Source organism: Rhipicephalus microplus, unplaced genomic scaffold, assembly GCF_043290135.1.
Source record: "Rhipicephalus microplus isolate Deutch F79 unplaced genomic scaffold, USDA_Rmic scaffold_21, whole genome shotgun sequence".
In the NCBI taxonomy this organism is placed as follows: domain Eukaryota; kingdom Metazoa; phylum Arthropoda; class Arachnida; order Ixodida; family Ixodidae; genus Rhipicephalus; species Rhipicephalus microplus.
In genome coordinates, this window is record NW_027464594.1 from 3114167 (window position 1) to 3133662 (window position 19496).

General features: G+C 42.7%; 1 protein-coding gene across 1 annotated transcript; it reads right to left on the minus strand.

Annotated features, from left to right (window-relative positions):
• Positions 1-172: 172 nt before the first annotated feature.
• LOC142785411 (ribosome maturation protein SBDS-like) lies at positions 173-19420 on the minus strand. Its single transcript, XM_075883893.1, has 5 exons — positions 19139-19420; positions 16534-16663; positions 10985-11185; positions 3454-3621; positions 173-672 (listed from the first exon to the last, which is right to left on the minus strand). The coding sequence occupies exons 1-5, from the start codon at positions 19264-19266 to the stop codon at positions 544-546; spliced, it is 756 nt and encodes a 251-aa protein (XP_075740008.1). The 5' UTR covers positions 19267-19420; the 3' UTR covers positions 173-543.
• Positions 19421-19496: the final 76 nt, after the last annotated feature.

Here is a 19496-nt window from a genome sequence, read left to right on the forward strand (position 1 = left end):
ACTAAGGTGAATACTGGATTTAAGTTATTTTCATGTTATGTGTGGCCCGGGTAAAATGCACAGCTGCATCGCATTTCAGATCAGTCAAGTGCACCTTGCAGATTTCAAATGTGACCCAAGCTGAAGACAGATGTGTGCAATACCCCACAAGATGGGAAAAAAAAGCAGGCAGTGCACTGATTTGTAAAATTTTATTCGTTTTCGTCACAGTGAGAAAACATTAAAATTTTTACATTTTTTCATGCTCCTCACCTAAATCACCTTTGCGTACAGTACATTTATGCCCCACCGTGACATGCCCCGCCACACCACACCTACACTCAAGAAAAATGCCCCATTTCCGAGCATGTCTCTATACTGGCATGATCACCAAGCAACTAATTTGAATACAATCAACATGCAACAACGTTTAAAAGTTTCTTCTAATCATTTAGCCTCGGCCACAACACCAGGTACCAGTCTTAACGATGCAGTTATGGTCACTGAAGGGCACACCTCAGTAAATGTGATGCACGGACTGCGGCTGACGATGTTGTGAGGTGATCACTCGAGCAGCTCGTCCCCTTCCTGGATCTCCTTGAGGCTGATGACCTCCAGCTGACCACGACCTCTGCTCTCCTTGCTCACAAGCTCGTCCACTTGCCTGAAGTTGCCCGGGTCTGTCAGGAGCACCTACGCAACCAGTGCATGCATGCGAGATGACTGGCACACACTATTCCGGCTGCAGTCCCTACATGCCCGTACCTCATCTGCAGTTAAAAATACTGTACGTAGTACTTAATGAACACGCATGCTGCTTAATGATGGCATCTCTCCCTTTGTTTAAAGCACTTTTGTTGGGGCGAGAAGAAAGAATGCAATTGCAGCATGCAGCAAATCTTTGCGACTCCGCTCATACTGGACAGATTCTAAAAATTTTTGCGGCCGTTAATTCACAAGGCAATAAGCTTCTTTAGCGAGTCTACTTCTTGAAAAACTTTTGCAGAGTCTCTTTAAGTGAACATATTATCCTCAAATAGATTGATCATTTTTCAAGATTAAAAGCTTGTTTTGCCGGCTTATAGACACTAGCTGTAATGAATAATGTATGTATTTTACAGGTTATCACTTGCATCCCTCTCAAAATCAAATCCTGCCGCTTCTAAAAGTTGTTTCAACTTCCTTTGAATGGAAAAAGGAAAGAAAGGTCTTGCATAGAGGCCTTGTTCACAAAATAATGTGCAGGTTAGTTAGGTCATGATAAATACACCCATCTTTCCTTATACGTCATATATTTTATACGAAGAAATTAATGAACCAAAAACACTTTTCACTGTGAATTCGCTTCGAACCTAAAATTCACTATTCGCATAAGCCTAGATTTTACACACAAGCCCCTGAGCACACACTTAGAGAGTCTACGCGCCCAAGCAGTGAGGAGGGGTCATCACATGCATTGTGTGCAGTATCTGCACTCCTTTCACAAATACTTCTTGCTTCACCGTGCTTTCTTCTTGTGTGAAAACAACTAACTTCCTGGCGAACAAGATGCTTTCATCTTTTCTGGATTCATACACGCTGTAACCAACAATTAGAGGAGATACACTGAACGTATGCTTTCCCCAGGAAGGCGACAATAAGTTGAGATTTTCAAACTGCATGTACTAATCGATTGATGAATATGTGGGGTTTAACGTCCCAAAACCACCATATGATTGTGAGAGACGCGTAGTGGAGCGCTCCAGAAATTTCGACCACCGGGTGTTCTTTAACGTGCATCCAAATCTGAGCAAATGAGCCTACAGCATTTCCACCTCCATCAGAAACGCAGCCGCCGCAGCCGGGGGCATGTACGAATCACTGTCAAAGTCCACATTATTGATAGCATTCTCAGCATATACTTAGTGACGCGGCAGTTTATTGTGCACGTTTCTTCCTCGGTGGGGCGTGCTGTTCAGACCTTGTAAATAACTTTCTTTCCGGTGGTAGCTTCTTTGAGCAATAGGCAGGAAGATTTGGGTACTGAGATGAAACTGCTTCCAGAAGCAGTGCAGGCCTGGTTCTGTCAATGCGGATGAGCTCACCATTCAGTGTGCTCGAAATATCTAAAAATGAACCCGTCGTTGAAGTGAAGTTTGCACACTGCACAATTTTCTTCCGATACGAGGAACAGCCCGTTTCCACTGTGCAAGCAAGGCTATGCCCTTCCCTACACCAAACAAGAACATTTTAATCTTATTAAACTTGCATCCTGTTGTACACCCAGGCACGAAACAGTAACTCTGCGTCAGTAGCATGACTACAGAATACGGGGGGGGGGGTACTATGCACGCAGATCTGTAAAATTAACCGCACGCACATGGCACTGAACGAAAAGAAACAGCATGCGTTTTGGTGTGGTGAAGCTTCAGTGACGTGAATGTGGGAGAGAGCTCCCCCACGTGGTTTCCTCTCCTCAGGCTTCAGCGCCTCCCATAAAAGCCGCTTGCCGTTCGTCACACTTTCCCATTCTGGCCACTGTAGCTAAATGGCACCACCTATCCAGCCTAACCCGGAGAGAACAAAATTTTCGAACCACTCGCACCCTTCCCTGTAGTAACACCAGGCCGTTCTTTCCTTTTACAGAAACGAACAAGCAGCATTTTATTACATCTCTTGATACGTGGAAGGTTCTTTTTTTATTGCCGCAAGTTTGAATACTAGTAATTGATTGTGGTCTATTGCTCTGACCATCATTGGGATCATTCCCAAACTATTCCACTCGTGGGGCCCACCCATCATGCGGTACATTTAGCTTGATTTCTCGGTAAGTAGGGCACTGCTTTTAATATTGCCCTTATCGACATTGTCATACATTGAGCTGTCACTCTGACATGCATTGCCTTTAGTGTCACATTAAATCTCAAATATAAGACTAGCTTTTTTTTCTAAAACAATCAATTATGTAGATCAATGGGGATTAAAGAAAACTAGCTGCACTTGCTCAAACTGCTCCAACACCCTAAGAGGCCTCTCTTGCAACGATTGCCGGCTAGCTAATTGTGCTTGCACCGAGATTCGCTAGCCTCTTGATCAGCTGGATCGTAGAGTAATTGGCAAGGAAAGTGTCTTGAGTTCAAAGCCTTGGCCAGAACAAACTCTTGGTCAAGGAGGAAGCATTCTTTCCAAGAAATCCATATAAATTTTAATCTAGCTTTGTACTATATAACATGGCAGATAACATTTTTTCACCTTAATTGAATTTCCAAAGCTGATTTGCCAATAAGTCATGCTAACACATGACAAAGATGTGTGTGTGCATATACATGACAGATAGTAAGTGGATATTTGACAGATAGCAAGTAGAAAACTGATAACTACCACGCTAAAGTTGTGCACTGCAGCTTTTTGTGTAGGAGAAAAAAAAAGGATGATTGTGGCACACTTTTGTCAAATTACCATCTACATCAAATACGCTAATAATGAAGCACTGACCATCTCGAGTGTGCCCGTGTCTCCGTGAATGGTGGCCATCTCGACAGATGAGGCGAGTGCTTCCAGGCGTGGTCGCACGTTCTTGCCATGAGGCAACACCACCCGTAGCTTCATCTGTGACCGCTCCAGAGGCATCACTTCCTTCAGCTGACGGATGGCCTCTAGAGCCTGCAGAAAGACGGTTAAGCGAGTTAAATTCTATTACGGCACGTTTTCACTAGAACATTCTTTCACGCTTGACACCGAACAAGAACAGGGAAGAAGGAAGCTTGCTGAAAGCAAGTGTGTTCGAATCTGTCTACAATGACCATTACAGACATGGAGAATACATTTGATAAGAGCCAAGCATTCAAACGTTAGTAAATAAGCAAGATGGAGCCAATAAAGTAAGAAAACAGTTACTGCTTTCTAAAAAAATTGGTAAGCTTACCTTGATTCGTCAATGCCAACAATATAAAACCAGCTTCCAGACTGATCAAACCATAGAGTTTCGTACAACAATAGTCTAAGGGGAATTCGACACTCGTGTCTACACTGGCTATTTCAGCGGTGCTTGTACCCCCATGGGCACAGGCTTCGGATCTGCATCAAATGGACCATGTTCTTGAGATTCGCGACGCTTGTTGGCCGTGTGTAAAACAGATGGATCACGTTCTTGAGATTTGAAACGCTTGTTGGCCGCGTGTAGAACAAAGTGATATAAAGCACCCGTGCAACATCCAAAATCTAATTTGGAGCAATTATCGAAGAAGCACAATGTCACTTCTGGAGCACTCAAATCCAAATTTCGAGAAGGTTATGTGTAACAAAAAAACAATTTTTTTATCATGACAGACCAAATTTGGAGTAGTATGAAAGGAACGCTTATGTTTAAAAAAAAATTTATCTACAAAACATTAAACCTACCTAAATCCTGCAGAATGAAAATGAGCAATGCTATTTCAGTAAAAGGTACTATTCTGAATTACCCTCCTGAACAGACGAGCCCACATTAGCATTTGCTGCACCTGCCGAATCTTTTGACCGACTCTACAAATTCATATGTGGCACTGCCAAGCTGGTGACCTTGGAGTTCGGGAGATTCGCAAAACTAAGCAGTAGGGGTGGTGAAAATAACATTGGCAAGTTTTTATTGCGATATGAATGATATGGACACTCTCAACTGGACTTTGCCGCCGGCATCGGCGTCACTCACCGTATAGGTATACGTCCTTATATAAACGAAAATGCAAGAAAGAAAAAAAAAAAAAACCAGAAAAAGACTTCAGCACGCGGAATCGAACGTGGGTCCTCTCAATCGTGAGTGCAAGGCTTTAACCACTGAGCCACCGAGGAGCACGTCCTTCACCGTTCAAACGGCAAGCTATATCTACTACTTACCGCTGCTCACGGGCATCTGAGGATAGTATTTTCGTGTTTTCAGCATTAACAGCGACATGGCGCAATGAGCGGGCCTCGCCACATTGCGTGGCGGCGTGCGCTCTAATCTTACACGCATACTTTGCCCCATTTAGAGGGGAGGGACGCTTTCTTGTGCCCTTATCTCGCGATGGGGAGGAGGGAAGGATAGTACGTCTTGGCTGGCCTCTGGCTTTACCTGGAACACTTCTGTTTCAGTTACCGGGTGCACAAAGGTCACTGCAATCATTGCAGTCTCCGTTTGCGAAAAGTGCATGCTTTTCAGACCCAGTGAAGTAACAACTGAGATGTTTATTCGCGTGCATCTGTACCTGTGAGTGTGTGTTGCGCGCCATTTGCACGTCGTGAGAAACGTGGGGCACATTTCGATCTGCATTCCATTCTCTGTGTGACCTTCCAATTTGTTGCTGTCGTGTTCATTGCTTCGCATTTGTGGCGAAGCTGTGACTTTTTTTCTTAGGGCAGCAGAAATTCCAATTGCTGCTCCAAATTATTGCCAGTAACCTTTTTACACGTCAGCGATCATAAGTTATACTCGCAATTATGCAGCGCATACACGATTGAATAATTGAACAAAATGTGATGTGTTGAGTGACTAGCGCTAACAGCTCCTTCCAAATCATTAAACACTTTTCTGCTGAACAGTGGTGTACTGCAGCGAAGGCGGCTTAAACAAGGTTTTGCACGAATTAGAACAAGGCGAAGCAATTCTCAAACCGCTACACCCCCACCTCTTTGTTGTTTCACGGTGGGGTTAGGCTTATCACACAACTTCTTGGCTCGCTTGCCACAAGTGTACAACCAGGTAAAGTAACAACGACATGCGCTCGTTGGCCTGGCGAGGGCGTTGGATATCTGTTGTCGAGATGGCGCAACTTCAAGCCAGAAAAATGTTTTATGCACCACGGCTATGGCAATGATGGCATTCACAGCACGTCGACCTTGTTTCCATTTGCCGACTAGAATATTCATACTTCCCACGAAGCATTTGTGGCTACGGCAACGTTTTTTTTTTTTTTCAGCTTGAAGTTCTCTCGTTTCGCCAATAGATATCCGCCGTGGTCAGCGGACCGATGGGTGCGCGGCGTTGCAACTTCATCTTATACTTTTACTGGTCGATTGTGCCTCAGGAGTGTCCTCACCAAACGAGTATACAAATTGCACTGTGGTTTAGGATTAGGGTCTGCACACTTGGTTTGAATGATGATGCAAAGTGATTGATTGATTGATTTGTGAGGTTTAACGTCCCAAAACCACCATATGATTATGAGAGACGCCGTAGTGGAGGACTCCGGAAATTTTGACCACCTGGGGTTCTTTAACGTGCACCCAAATCTGAGCACACGGGCCTACGACATTTCCGCCTCCATCGGAAATGCAGCCGCCGCAGCCGGGATTTGAACCCGCAACCTGCGGGTCAGCAGCCGAGTACCTTAGCCACTAGACCACCGCGGCGGGGCGATGATGCAAAGTGCAGGTGGCCCATGTGGCCTCCATTCCTCAGTGAAATTAGAGCACCTGGAATAATTTTGCGGCTAGTCGGGCATTTTGGCTTAATTCAAGCAAATTTCAAGGTTTTGGCACGGCTCGGCACAACAATGGGGAATGGTATCAAATTGGCACAGTTGTTGCACCCCTGTATAAAGTTATATTTAATTACAAATTGCTTCATTCTTTTGTACATAATACTTAATGCAAAAGGTTTCCAAAACAGTGGAGTAGAAGTGAAACCTGGGCAGATTTAACCACAAAGATGCGCATTACTTTTCTGTCATGTTCCAGATTTGGCATAAAAATACAATAAATTATTTCTTGCAACACTTGAAAACAAACATGCTTGTTGTTTCCTCCAAAATACACATTATATCTATTTATGGAAATAACAGTACAGTATTAAGTGAGAGACACTAAACGTTTTGTCTGCTGCGGTGCCAGGCGAGTCTGTCCAAGGAGTCTGCCCTGCTCTGATGCACCTCATTTTATTGCGACGCTGAGTCAAAGGAGCGTGACGGTGCATCTACTTACTTTCACTGTTGGTTTGGAGTTGATTTAAATGAGTTTTCGCAGGGCACACTTATGAAGAAACATGAACTCAATACAGTATTTTGCACTGGCATGGAACACTACATATGCGCAGTGGTGAGTGGACGACGCTTTACTTAAGGGGGCAGACTGGTCTTAGACATTTTTTGTTTATTTCTTCAGTGATCTTGATAAAACTGCCCAGGGTTATACAGTTTTTTCTGCTGATTTCAAATACGTAATCAGTTGTCCTGTAACTCACTTTGTTGCTGAGATAACTTAAGTTCACTCCCTATTGTTTAAGGCCACCATAGAAAAAAAAGTGCTTAATTAAAAGTGATATTTAAGATATGCCAACATAGACTAACGACTATAGAGTGAAAGTATGGAAGAGGTTTTTGTTTTTAGACCTTTATTGGTTATTTTGCAGCAAAATGAACTATACATTATCAAAAGCAGTTGGAATTGTGTTACAATTTTCATTAGTAATTAATTAAAAAGGCATGTGCTGTAAATTTTGCTCCCATACTTGCATTCTACACACATACAGATTTCCACTGCAAATAGAAATATTGCTGTACCTTCCCTAGCTGCAGAGATATTGGGGCCTCAAAATTGAATAGTCACAAATTTACTTTTTTGAGAAAAATGGAAAAAACTGAAAACACACAGTTTCTTCAAAAAGCAACGATCATGGTGCGCATGTTTAGCAATCCTCACGAAGGCGCTCATAAATTGGTAGTAGAGCTTTAGACAAAGGGGCTGGCAAATTATAAAGAAGCCTCAAAGTCGGTTCCCCATTTTTTTTGCAGGTTCTGCATGTTAACAGCACCAAGAATCTGGACAGTTAAAATGACATTACAAAAAAATTACTACTTCTTGGTGCGTGAAAATTTGCAGAGAGATAGAAAAATACTTGCAGAAACCAAATATGTCACTTTTAAATAATGAATATTTTTGTCACTTTTGGGTCCCAAAGAGCAGTTTGCCCCCTTAACCTGTCAAATACGACTTGTAAAGCTCAAACGTTGCACGAAATCAAAATACTTAGCAGTTTGTAGCACCATTGAACAACAAAGGCACTGCTTCAGAGCTTTGCACAGCACCCCACTGTCCACCCTGCACAAAGAACAAAACAAACTGCAGAAAAAGGTTCGTAGACAGTTCGCTAGCTAATGCTGTCCAATCCGAAGCCTGTACTTCTTATCATTCCCATGGGGGTACGATTACAGCACCAGATTCCTCTCTAGGTATTATTGTATGAAACTATGGTTCAAATTGAACAAGTGGTGTTTGAACAAGTGGCTGCTCAGCTAGGCGAACCATTAGACTTTTATACAAATTTCTCAAAGATTCTGAACAGTTAGAGCAGTATTACAGTTACCTTGCAAAATATAAAACAGCAATGCAGGAAAACATAAAAATTATAGTGAGTGACACGAATATCAGTTATTTTCAGTCAGCTCTCATTCCCAATTGGCTGATGCTATGCTTGGCTCTAAAATCGGAGCACAGATTTGTAGCACCTACCTTGTGTGAATAGCAAATTCCAGGTTTCGCGGCAAATAGTGATTTGGTCAAACAATTTTGAATAGTAAGTGAAAAAAAAAAATATATATATATATATATATATATATATATATATATATGTACAGCCGAACCCGACGGTGCCGTGATAAATGGTCATTATATCAGTAGATCATATATAAACCCACCCATAAGAATGTCCACTTAGTGACCAAACCATTTTCTTTCTGTGTATTTTTATTAAAAAGGGCAGACAACGCTACCGCTGACAAGTTAGACCTTTTCGCCTCACTTGTCGCCTAACGATGGCTGTATGCTCACGAGTGAATTAAACCATGTTTGCAATGAACTCCCACCGTTCCACTAAAGCACGGTATCACAACGTCCAACCAATCAACCCCGGCTACTTGGGTCATGATGACAATGATTACTTAGGTGTAGCACGTCGCTTACTCAGCTGTTGCCGTAGCATGACAGTTTGCTAGCAGTCCAAATGTGTGTGCACATTTGTGCATTCTGCAAACATGCTTCACTCGAGATCGTGATTGGGTGCGCCAAGCAGACTGTTTTACAGAACGAAGAATTTTGCGAGAAACGCAGGCAAACGGCCTCGCACGATGCAGCGGCTGCGAACTTGCGAATGGCAGCATGACACGCTTGTACCACGGTTACTGTGCTGAGCAGCTATCTTCAGATTACTGTGATAAGGTTGTGGGTGGTGTGTCAAAAACTCGAAATGGCATGTTCATCGCCACCAACCACCTCGCCATCGCTTTTTTTATGCTTATCTATTAAGGCACCGCCGCAACAGCGCGGAAGTCATTATCACTAATCAAGCGGTCTTTGCCATTACCGAAAGATCGAGAACCTTTAAAGGCCCATGGTGGTGTCAGAGTTGAGCGTCACAGTGAACTTTTATGGGACAAAAGTTATCACTCCTCGCATTTATGGCTCCTCGGGATCAAAGGCATTGTTAGTTAATTGTCGGCAGTCGGAGATGCCGAGAACGGCGCCAAAGTTTCCTGTGCGAAAGCTGACCGCAAGTATCACATTGCCTCTTATTTCTTTTTTTCGCCACTTCCGTTCTGCCACTGAAAAACGTCTGGAAAGTGAACGACCTTGCTTGCAATGTCTGAAATCTGCAAGCGGTGCTGGTCGCAGTCTGTGATAACTTCATCACAAGTAAACTGCAGGAGAGCACAAGTGAGCGCCCACCTATCACATGCATTAGGGTGCTTGGATTTTTTTTTTAGCTTTTTTTCTTTTGTTTCATGTGCACTATACTTTTACTGCTACCGTGTTCATTGTAAAGGCAGGAGGCTTTGAAAGATGTTCGCTGTATGTGGACTCAGTTTCAAAGGGTAGCATAGCAAAATCGTAAGTGCACCAAATACGGTCGTTATAACCGATAGATAGTTATATCTGGGATCGTTATAAGTGGGTTCGAATGTATATTTCAATTGTTATAGAACCTTAACATACTTCTCATGCAAAAAATATATTTTAAATTGAAACATGGCATATGTAAATATCATTGTTTTGAATTAGAAGCAACTTCAACTAGCAAAAGGAACTGACTTTTGATAGAATGCAAGTAACAATAAAATATGCTGGTTTTAAAATTAACTTAACCGTATTCACTAAAACAGCCAGTATAACAAGCTTTTACACTTGAATTATGATGAATCGATGTGAGAGTAATACCTTTACTTTATTTTGAGGTGAGGCAGCGCAGCAGTGCGTACGTAATTTCTCTGAATAGGTGTTTTCACGGTACAGCACTCCATCACAGCGAAACCACCTTTAACAAAGGATTACATGCGGACAGATATTTGTGATTTTAGCATACTTCGAAATGTTTTCTATAATTTAAATCCAGACTGAAGCAAACCAGAATACTGCAATATTCATTCAAATATTTCAGCTGGTACATTATTCACAGAAGCCTAATTCAACATATACAGTAAAAGCTTGTTAACTCCGATTTCACGTGACTAGAAAAAGTGTCCGAGTGTATGGAATATAAAACTGTCAAAAGCATCAAGAAACAATAAATATATGTTGAACATATCAATGCACTTTCATTTTGTTGATGCAGATGTAAAGCCAATAATTATTTTGCACCACAGCAGAGCTAAGATGAAATTTTCATCACTCGCAACTTTGTTCACAATACGAATGCATTTTGACTGACCCCAATGTCTTAATTCAAAATTTGCTCCGAACCCGTACCTGACTAGCCACCAACAACGCAACTGTATGTGGCAACCGCACCTTTCCGAAAGCCTTTGGCCGTTTCAACTGCCTGCGAAAGCCATTTTGATTCCTTTGGGCTGCACTTCTGTGGCACTTTGGAGTTGGCGCACTCTGAGGTCTGCCCGATTAACAGGGTTGCTGTCAAATACGACTAAATTAACAAAATTTCGACTGCATTAAACAATGCATACATCGACCGGGAGTAGAGAACACCTATGAAAGATATAACTTTCCTAGTTAACAAGTGTCGAATTGACAAGATTTCACTGTAGCACATTTTCCAGTTGTATAAGGAAGTGCCACCCACCTGCTGCTTGGTGTTCTTGTTGGGCCGCACCGAGAAGTGTGCCTCCTTCATGGATCTTTCGACAATGCTGACAGGGTAGGGCCTTTTGGTCTCCGGGTTGATGCACATGTCGGCCACCAGGGTGGCAATGTCCCGAAAGCTAGATTCCAGCTGGCTGTGGCGTTCCTTCTCTGAGACCTGGAGCTCGCCCTTGGTCAGGATCTGGAGGTCGATTGATGGGCAGTGGGTTAGACAGCAAACAAAATGCAATTTCACTCTAGCTAAACTTCCTATATGTGAGCAGTATGCGCTACTAAAATACCAACATAGTCTCATCATGAGTGGTTTCGCACTGAATACGCAGTGACGGCATCTGCAAGTTGAATTTGGACAAATGCTCTGTGCTGTGTGCCAAACGTACACTGCGCAGCATTTGCTGGTCGCTTTTGGTAGGGTTGTGTGAATGGTGAAATGTCATCTCAAACAAAACCCAATAGTGTCAAATAGTGGCCATAAATACCAAAGGCTTTGCCTGTGCATGGGTCGATCACTAATTAAACGGCCACCATTCCGATCAACAACAGCATTCCCGAGTGTAAACAGTGGCGATCTATTAGGAGCTTACAGATGGTTGAGGACAGAGCTTCTTTTTGACTACTATAGCCAATTTGGTTCATTGTTTTTTTTACAACCAAATGCTATTTACTGTCATACTAAATGCTATTTACTGTCGTACTTCATCGTTGTGTTTCAACATCAGGAGTGCTCACAAAACTTCCAGCACAGACTCACAGCAGCAATTAACAGAGCTGCTATTCCTTATTTTGATAAACTAAAGAGGCTCGCAAGTTTCGGCATATCCTGAACAGGTGGCGAGAAATTGGTGTATGCTATATAAACTAAATTATCATTTAGCTCCATAGTTATTATGAGCTGAAACAGCAGAAATACTGGCCAGCAGAACCCGAGAATCCAATAATAGTAATGCCTGGGGTTTTAGATATCAAAACCACCATATGATTAGGCAGGCCAAGGTGTAGGGATCAGGGAATTTCGACCATCTTGTGTTCTTTCATCTGCACTGACATCCCGCAGTACACAGTCCCCTAATACCGTATTCACTCGCATACTTTGAGCACTTCTTTTGGGGGAATTTTGGGGCTCCGAGAAGAGGTTCCGCAAATTACACGGGGATTTTGCGAATGCATACAACATAAAGTACAATGGTCCAAACGCGCACAGTATACACATAAAAAAAATAAATCTAAGCATAAATAAACTATTAGTTAATTAAACAAAGTTAGCACGTACTTTAACCAGTAAGCTCCGGTCATGCACAATCTAATTGGATTCACTGATCGAAAGTTCCACTTGCGAATCATCGCAGCCGCTGTCACGTCTTTCCAAAAGCGCATAGTCCTCGTTCCAATGAGCGTATTTGCATGTCCCATTTTTTTTAAGCTATTCTCGACAATGCTTGGAGAAACTACGTCCCATGACAGGATGATACCGAAGGACCTAAGCGTTTGCTCATAATTGAAAATGCCTGCTTCAAAGACAAAAAACTTGTATTAGCAAGCACACACTCATCTGCTTTCTCTCATACTGATCATGCTGATCGGCACACGTTGAAGTTTACACAGAAGTGCTTGGCCGCACAGTTGCAGTTTTTTTTTTGCAAACTTTATAACAGCGAGCTTGAATTTTGCTGTACATACAAGGTGTTTTTTCCTAAGCAATACAGATTTTTCCTTAAAAGACTAATAGGCAGGCACTTGTCTTCGTAGCCAATTTCTAGGCTGAGCAGAAATATTTTGCCACTAATTAGGTCACTTAAAAATGATTAATAGATAAAAAAAATTTCAAATAACTTTTTATTATCAATTTTAGGGTGGTTTCTTATATGGCAAAGTTATTCTAGGTCACAAATTATGGCGAGCGCAGTTTAAAAAGATTGAAAATATAACGCGCAGCTTTAGAGATCTATCGTTGAGTTTCTATACAGCGGTGCTAGATTTAATTAAATTATTTTTGTCAATCATCCCTGAGTGATCTAATTTGTGGCAATATCTTTCTGCTTCGACCTAAAAATTGGCTGTGAAGTGAAATGAACTTTATTTGGTCCTGGAGAACTGGTCAGACACGCCCCTAAGAAGTGTCCGCCGCAGTTGCTGGCCGCGTCCACGCCGGGACTTGGAAACCGTGGCTCTCCGCCCGTTCGCAGGCCTCCTGGACTGCCGAGTATTGGACTGAGAATTCGGGGCTTTTAAGAGCCCTCTCCCAGTGTTCTTCTGTGCTGAACTTTGCGCCATGTAACGCCGGGCACTGCCACAGCATGTGAGCGAGTGTGCAGTTATTTGCCTCACAACTAGGGCATCCTGGAGTTATGCCATCAGCAAAGTGGCTGAATGTGCTACGAGATGGGAATGAACCTGCCTGTAGCATCCGAAGAACCGACGACTGTGGCCGAGTGAGCTTGGAATGCGGAAGTGGGTACCTCCGCCTAGACAACTGATAATGAGACGTCACTTCGTTAAAGGTGCCAAGTGGATCTTTAATGTTATCCGCGAACCCACCTCCGTACCCACCCGGACCGCCGCAGCACGTGATTTCTCGCGCACGGTTATGGGCAAGTTCGTTGGCGTTGGGAAGAGTCTGATGCACCTCTGAGCCCATGTGGGCCGGAAACCAGGTGATTGTGTGGTGGCCTACCACACCCCTGGAATTAAGAATAGCGGCAGCCTTCCTAGAGATTACCCCCGAGGCAAAGGCCCGGGTGCCAGCCCTGGAGTCAGTAAATATCTCTGTACGCGAAGGCTCCGTCATCGCCAAGGCTATCGCTACCTGAAATTGGCTGTGAAGACAACAGGTGTTCAACTATTACAGATAAAAAAAAATCTGTTTTGCTTAAAAAAAAACCCTGTATAATACAATATAGCCCATCGCAAGAAAACAGTAAACACACAACCGACGGATGGCGAGACCTAAACTTCAAAAATTAATCAAGAGCTCATTACAGCGTGGACGCAGAGAACGAGGGGAACTGTTGGCATGACAGGCGCTCGCACGCCTCCAAGGCAGAAAGCTGCCTGTGCCATGACACGAGCATACATTTTCATGGTAGAGATGGGGAGATAGAGGGAGGTCAAGGGCGGCAAATGCTCGAGCAGTCCAGCGTCCTAGTACGGGGGAACGCCTGGGAAAAAAGGGCTTCGCATTCGCAGCCCGTTTGATAGCGCTTGCCAGTTCGGCGAGGCGCGCGCACAGCGCACCCATTCAAAGCTCCCAATAGTCGAAAGTATCTGTGCGCGTGCCAGTGAGCTCACCCGGGCGGGTCGACGAGCGTAACATTTGCGAGTAAATTTTTTTTTCCATAAAGCTGGCAAAATATAAGGGTTGCACAAATTATGTGAGTAATTATGGCATTTTGCCTCATTTAATCGCAACTGCAACTGCTAGGATTGAACAGTGCTAAGCTTGTGCAAATGTCAACCTTTGGTTCGAAGTCAAATCAAAGCAAATAGTAATATGTATCAAGTAATTTTGAAGCATATTCAAATACTAGCAGGCCTTTAACAGCAATAAAGTGCAAGTTAAAAGCGGGACATTATATTTTAAATTTGCTTTACTTAGCCCTTATAAAGCCATACAATACATTTCTAAACTAAAAAAAAGAGCAAACATGGAAGAAATAATCTGTGCGCAGGTAACATTCCCGCTCATCTCCGAAGTAGGACCTCACGGCTGCCTACCCTCTAACACGTATTCTCACGGCATAGAAGCCTCACATGACAGTGAAACCACCTTTACAGGCGATTCTGATGAGGCAAAATCCTACCATTCATTCATTTTGAGTACTTTGAAATTTCGTGGTGTAAAATAATTCGTTACGTACAAACATGAATTTAAAAGTCGAGCCACATTATCTGATAACATATCAAATTTTATATTGAAGCAAGCATTCGCACAGCACTAAGGTCGTATACAACTTGAGAGGTACATGACATTCTCTTCACATGTGCAGATGCCCAATGGGTGCAGATGCCCAATGGGTGCACACTCCAGCCAGACGTGATAAACAGGGCAGCCAGTGACTTCACCTCTGCCAAACATTGCCGAGTGAATAAGCGAGACTATTTCTTTTGTCGCAGAGGCAATCGGCTCCTGTGCTTTGGTCATCTAGGCGGCGCTTCTCAAGACTTGTGAAATTGTACCAGACTGTAGATTTTTTGTGTTCGTACTGCCCTTTCAATGGTGTGACATGAAAACTTCAACGTTTTTAATGGTTCCATGATATGTACCGACTATGAGACTAAGGCTGACACAGTACTATCCACGTCATCTCTTCTTTGATGAGGTCCCTGTCAGATGTTACTGCTTAACAGGGCAAAGAGGCAAAGCATAAAGCTTGTGTACTATGTAGGTTCGTCAAGGGCAGTGACTGCAGTGCTGAACCACACTGTCAACCTGATACGCAAGGCTAATAATATCCATGGTTCAACGACCCATATGCACCAGTTTATTATGAGGGGCACTCCAGTGGAGGGCTCCAAAAATTTCGACCATTTGCTTTAGAGTGCACAGACACGACACAGCACACTGGCCTCTAGCATATTGCTCTAACAAAATCGCTCAATTTAGCTCTATCGAAATGCAATTACCATGGTTGGGACAGAAACCATGAACTTCTGGTCAGCAGCTGAGTTCAGTAACCGCTACTCCACTGCGGTGGGCACACAAGATTAATGCAGAGACAACACAGTAGACAAGGTGCACCTAAACACACAGGTGGTTCTGGAAGATACATGCCAGTGATCCACATGTGTCACCGCCTCTTGGCGAGTGAAAAACAAGGCAGCTAAATACTTCACAATACCACACACACTGCAGCTGCTGATGCGCACGTATTTGTGCAGCCAAATTTTTTTTTTTCGTAATGTAGCTACCACAGCATCCAAAGACTACAAGTTCGTTTTTCGATAACCTTGTATGAATGGATACCACGTAAAATTTTAAAATAAAGACAGAGTACTTGCACAGCACATATAAGCTAGATTGCACTGGCCTACAAAAGCCAGAGAGGAGGAAAGGTTTGACATCTACTGGATGCCAGAGCTTACCTACTTGGCCAATGAAAAAGTCCTAAGAAATGTACATTTAACGGCTGGTTTTCATTGTTAGACACAAAAGACTCCTTAATATCATAATACTGAAGACTCCATAAGTTGACAAAACTGGGAAGTGTTCACTACATTATTGGCCTATGAGCAGCACCCACTCATGAAATGTGTGCCTTGTAGTTAGAGCGCATGACACACATTCCATAGCATGGCCTCTGAAATAATCAAAGCATGGCCAGGGCAGCCAAATCTCTGATGTCGGGTCTGCCACCACACTGATTATCCAGAAGTATGATCACTTTTCCATTTTTTTGCCTCATAAAAAGAGTTCCAATGGCACCATAATAACTTTTTTAAAGCAACTTATGCAGCAACATTACACTAAAGACAAAAAAAATGAACTTTGCACAAGTACAGTATGGATGCTAGCACATCAACAAGCTGCAGTACCTCTTTACAAATCTTGGTCTGGTCGTCTGTACCAAAGCACTTGATTAGATCCTCTTTCTTGGCTGCTTGGCCCTTGGAGACGTTCGTGTACACAGTGTGCATCTGGAGAACTTCGTCGATGTCTTTCTCCCTGCGATGAAGAGCGTACAGGAACAAAACCCCACTCGTCAGTGACGAGCTCCAATCATATGCATCAAACGACACTACGCTACGATCCCTGCTCAACTACAATTTGTGCAGGGGTCATTCAAAGAGTGGACTACCCCTGATCAAACTGAACGCTAAAATTCCAGAAAAAACACTTGAGTAATGAACTAAAGAAACAGAAACATGGTTCGCTAAGTCTACTTCGTGAAAAAAGACTAATATTGAGCATGTGTGTTCAACTGCTTGCCACCATGAGTGATTTTCTGGATGTTCAAAAAACCATGAAACTTGTAATCGAAGGTCTTAAACATGCGGACATTTTGATAGCAGCACGCGGCCCACACATGAGAGCCTTCGTCCCATACTTTTTGTATCAATATCTGACTGTTTGCAACATTTATAAATGTCGCTAAATTTCCTTGCCTGCCATAATTAATACCACTTTCTTTGGGCAAGCTAGAGGATTGGTCTTAAGCATATTTTTTTCATGGAGCACCCCATGCAGCCACTTTCTGTTATAACATAACCGAGGGGCAATAAATCTATACTGGAGTATTGGCACCCACATTTCAACTTATTGTGGAGATCAGCATAGAATGTTTCTTGAATACAAACTCCAAATCCCCTTCAAAAGTGACCCATATGTACGAGATTTGATAAATTCCTTAGAAAACACCTGAAATATTGTTTAATTGCCCTAGCTGCCAACTTCTTCACTGCCCTGGCCCTTTGTAGAAATAAATTTTCTGACTGCAGCCCGGTAGCTAATGCGACTGAGATCTCTGTTGTAACAGAATAACCGTTATCTAAACACTGACAATAAAGGTGATAAAACAAGACAACAGCACATCATTAAAATGCAGTGAAATTAAATTGGAAATGCCTTCAATGCCGAGTGCCACACATTCTAAATGTATGCACACTTGGCAAGACAAGCTCGAACACATGAAAAAAAAATGATATTTTTATAATAAATTGAACACACAATATTTTCCATATTTAAGCAAGACAAATCCTAAAGGCTGCCTGGAGTTCAGGAAAAAAAAAAACAGTAGAGCTTACTTAGAGTTTACTACGATTACAATACCATTCCAAACTATGCACCTTGTTGAGTGGGGCTTCGTAAATACTAAATTGAAAGGTGATCACACCTAATGCACCAATACAACGGCAGTAATCAGATTTAACACCATCACCCTTCCCCCATAATGACCATGCCTGTAGTGAGCTGCATTAGCGATACAAGACACAGGGGCCTAGTGCATGAATTCAAAAGGAAGAGGAAAAAAAAACAGATGCGAGTTTTCAATAATAAATGTTTCTTGCTTATTAACGAAAATAAACTTATAAGCTGTCCGAAGGCAAAGTTGGCTGGTACGATTTTTTTTTCTCAGTGAGTGGTGTTTCTGCATAAAAACCGACCCTCTTTTAAAGGAAAACCATTTGGAAATGTCCTCGAATGTTCACACATTGAATGTTCTCTCTGTAGTCTCCAATAAATCCTGTTACTGCCTATATTCAAATACAAACAAATATGCTGCATCATCAAATAGCACAACTAAAGCTGAACACACATGGAACTGCAAAACCTACATCATTTTAATCCGATATTCCGATTACACGCGCACATATCCCGTGCAGCAGCAGTGTGTACATTCACGTGACAAGTTGTGGAAGCTTGTCACGCTCCAAGTCTTACTTCAACTTGAAACACTGTCCACATTTGCACAATCTTACAATTGGAAAAGTACAGCTCACTTAACTTCATCGTGCTGCGTATTGCTGCAGAAGATACTAGCATGTTTGATGAGTCATTGACGTTGCCCACTCCATGAGCAACAAAAGTTATAAGTCATAACAAATAGCCCATGTATTTTAGGCCCGACAGTTGTTCCCACGTAGAAGTAGAACAGACTGAATCCATTAAATATGGATTAGTACGCGCTGACTAAGATTAATTACTGAAACATGCACAATTTAACAATTACCCCTTCCTCTTTATGCATCAGAATGTCAAGTGCCATGGAATGAAGTGGTGCAATTTTGGAACATTTACAGACAGTCCACCATAATTCCAACCTAAATGTGTCATCCGCACACTCTGATAATCATTTCAAGCCTTTACGCAACATTAGTTTAATGCAAAAAGCTTACGAAACATCGGCAATGTTCTGCCATAAAGCTGTGGCATGCTAACAGTTTTGACACGTGAAACGCGTTAAAGCTTTAAAAAACTGGCCATATAGCTCTTGCCGTTTCATTTCTAAACTCTGTGAAAGAGAAGACTGACGTGAACAGACAACAAAATGCCTGTCTCGCTTATGTAATGCCAGTGGCAAAACCACTAGTAACTCACTCTGGTATGACAGTTACGCAGCTTGCTAAAGTTGCCTAGCTTTGGCGCAAACAGACAACGCTTGAGCGGACGTCTTCTAAGGACAGAAGAGAAGGTACTTACACGCCGTTCCTCCAAGCCACGACCTTGTTCTTGTAGCAGGCAATTTCGAAGCGCTTACCACCCTTCTTCATGCGAACCACGGCGACGTTAGTCAACCGTATCTGGTTGGTGGGCGTAAATATCGACATTTCGGGCCTTTACCAAAAGTCGGATATGTTTAAACCAAAACGATATCGGGCTATCATACACTGTGGGAGCCCGAACAGGAGCTGTTACTCGAAAACTTGCTTGAAAGTGCTCCAAAATTTTGCATTCCTTCGGCTCGCCGTACTTGGACTGCAGCACCAACCACGACCAGACGAGAATCCTCTGCTAGCTGCGATGTCGATTGAACTGGTTGAACGTTTCAAACTTGGTT

What these genes read in the sequence shown, in the direction of transcription:
- LOC142785411 (XM_075883893.1), bottom strand. Translation starts at nt 19,266, where the DNA reads ATGTCGATATTTACGCCCACCAACCAGATACGGTTGACTAACGTCGCC. An exon ending in AGACCAAGATTTGTAAAGAG is followed by an intron (nt 11,186 to 16,533) that starts GTACTGCAGCTT and finishes ATCGACCTCCAG; the next exon opens with ATCCTGACCAAGGGCGAGCT. An exon ending in ACACGGGCACACTCGAGATG is followed by an intron (nt 673 to 3,453) that starts GTCAGTGCTTCA and finishes CTGGTTGCGTAG; the next exon opens with GTGCTCCTGACAGACCCGGG.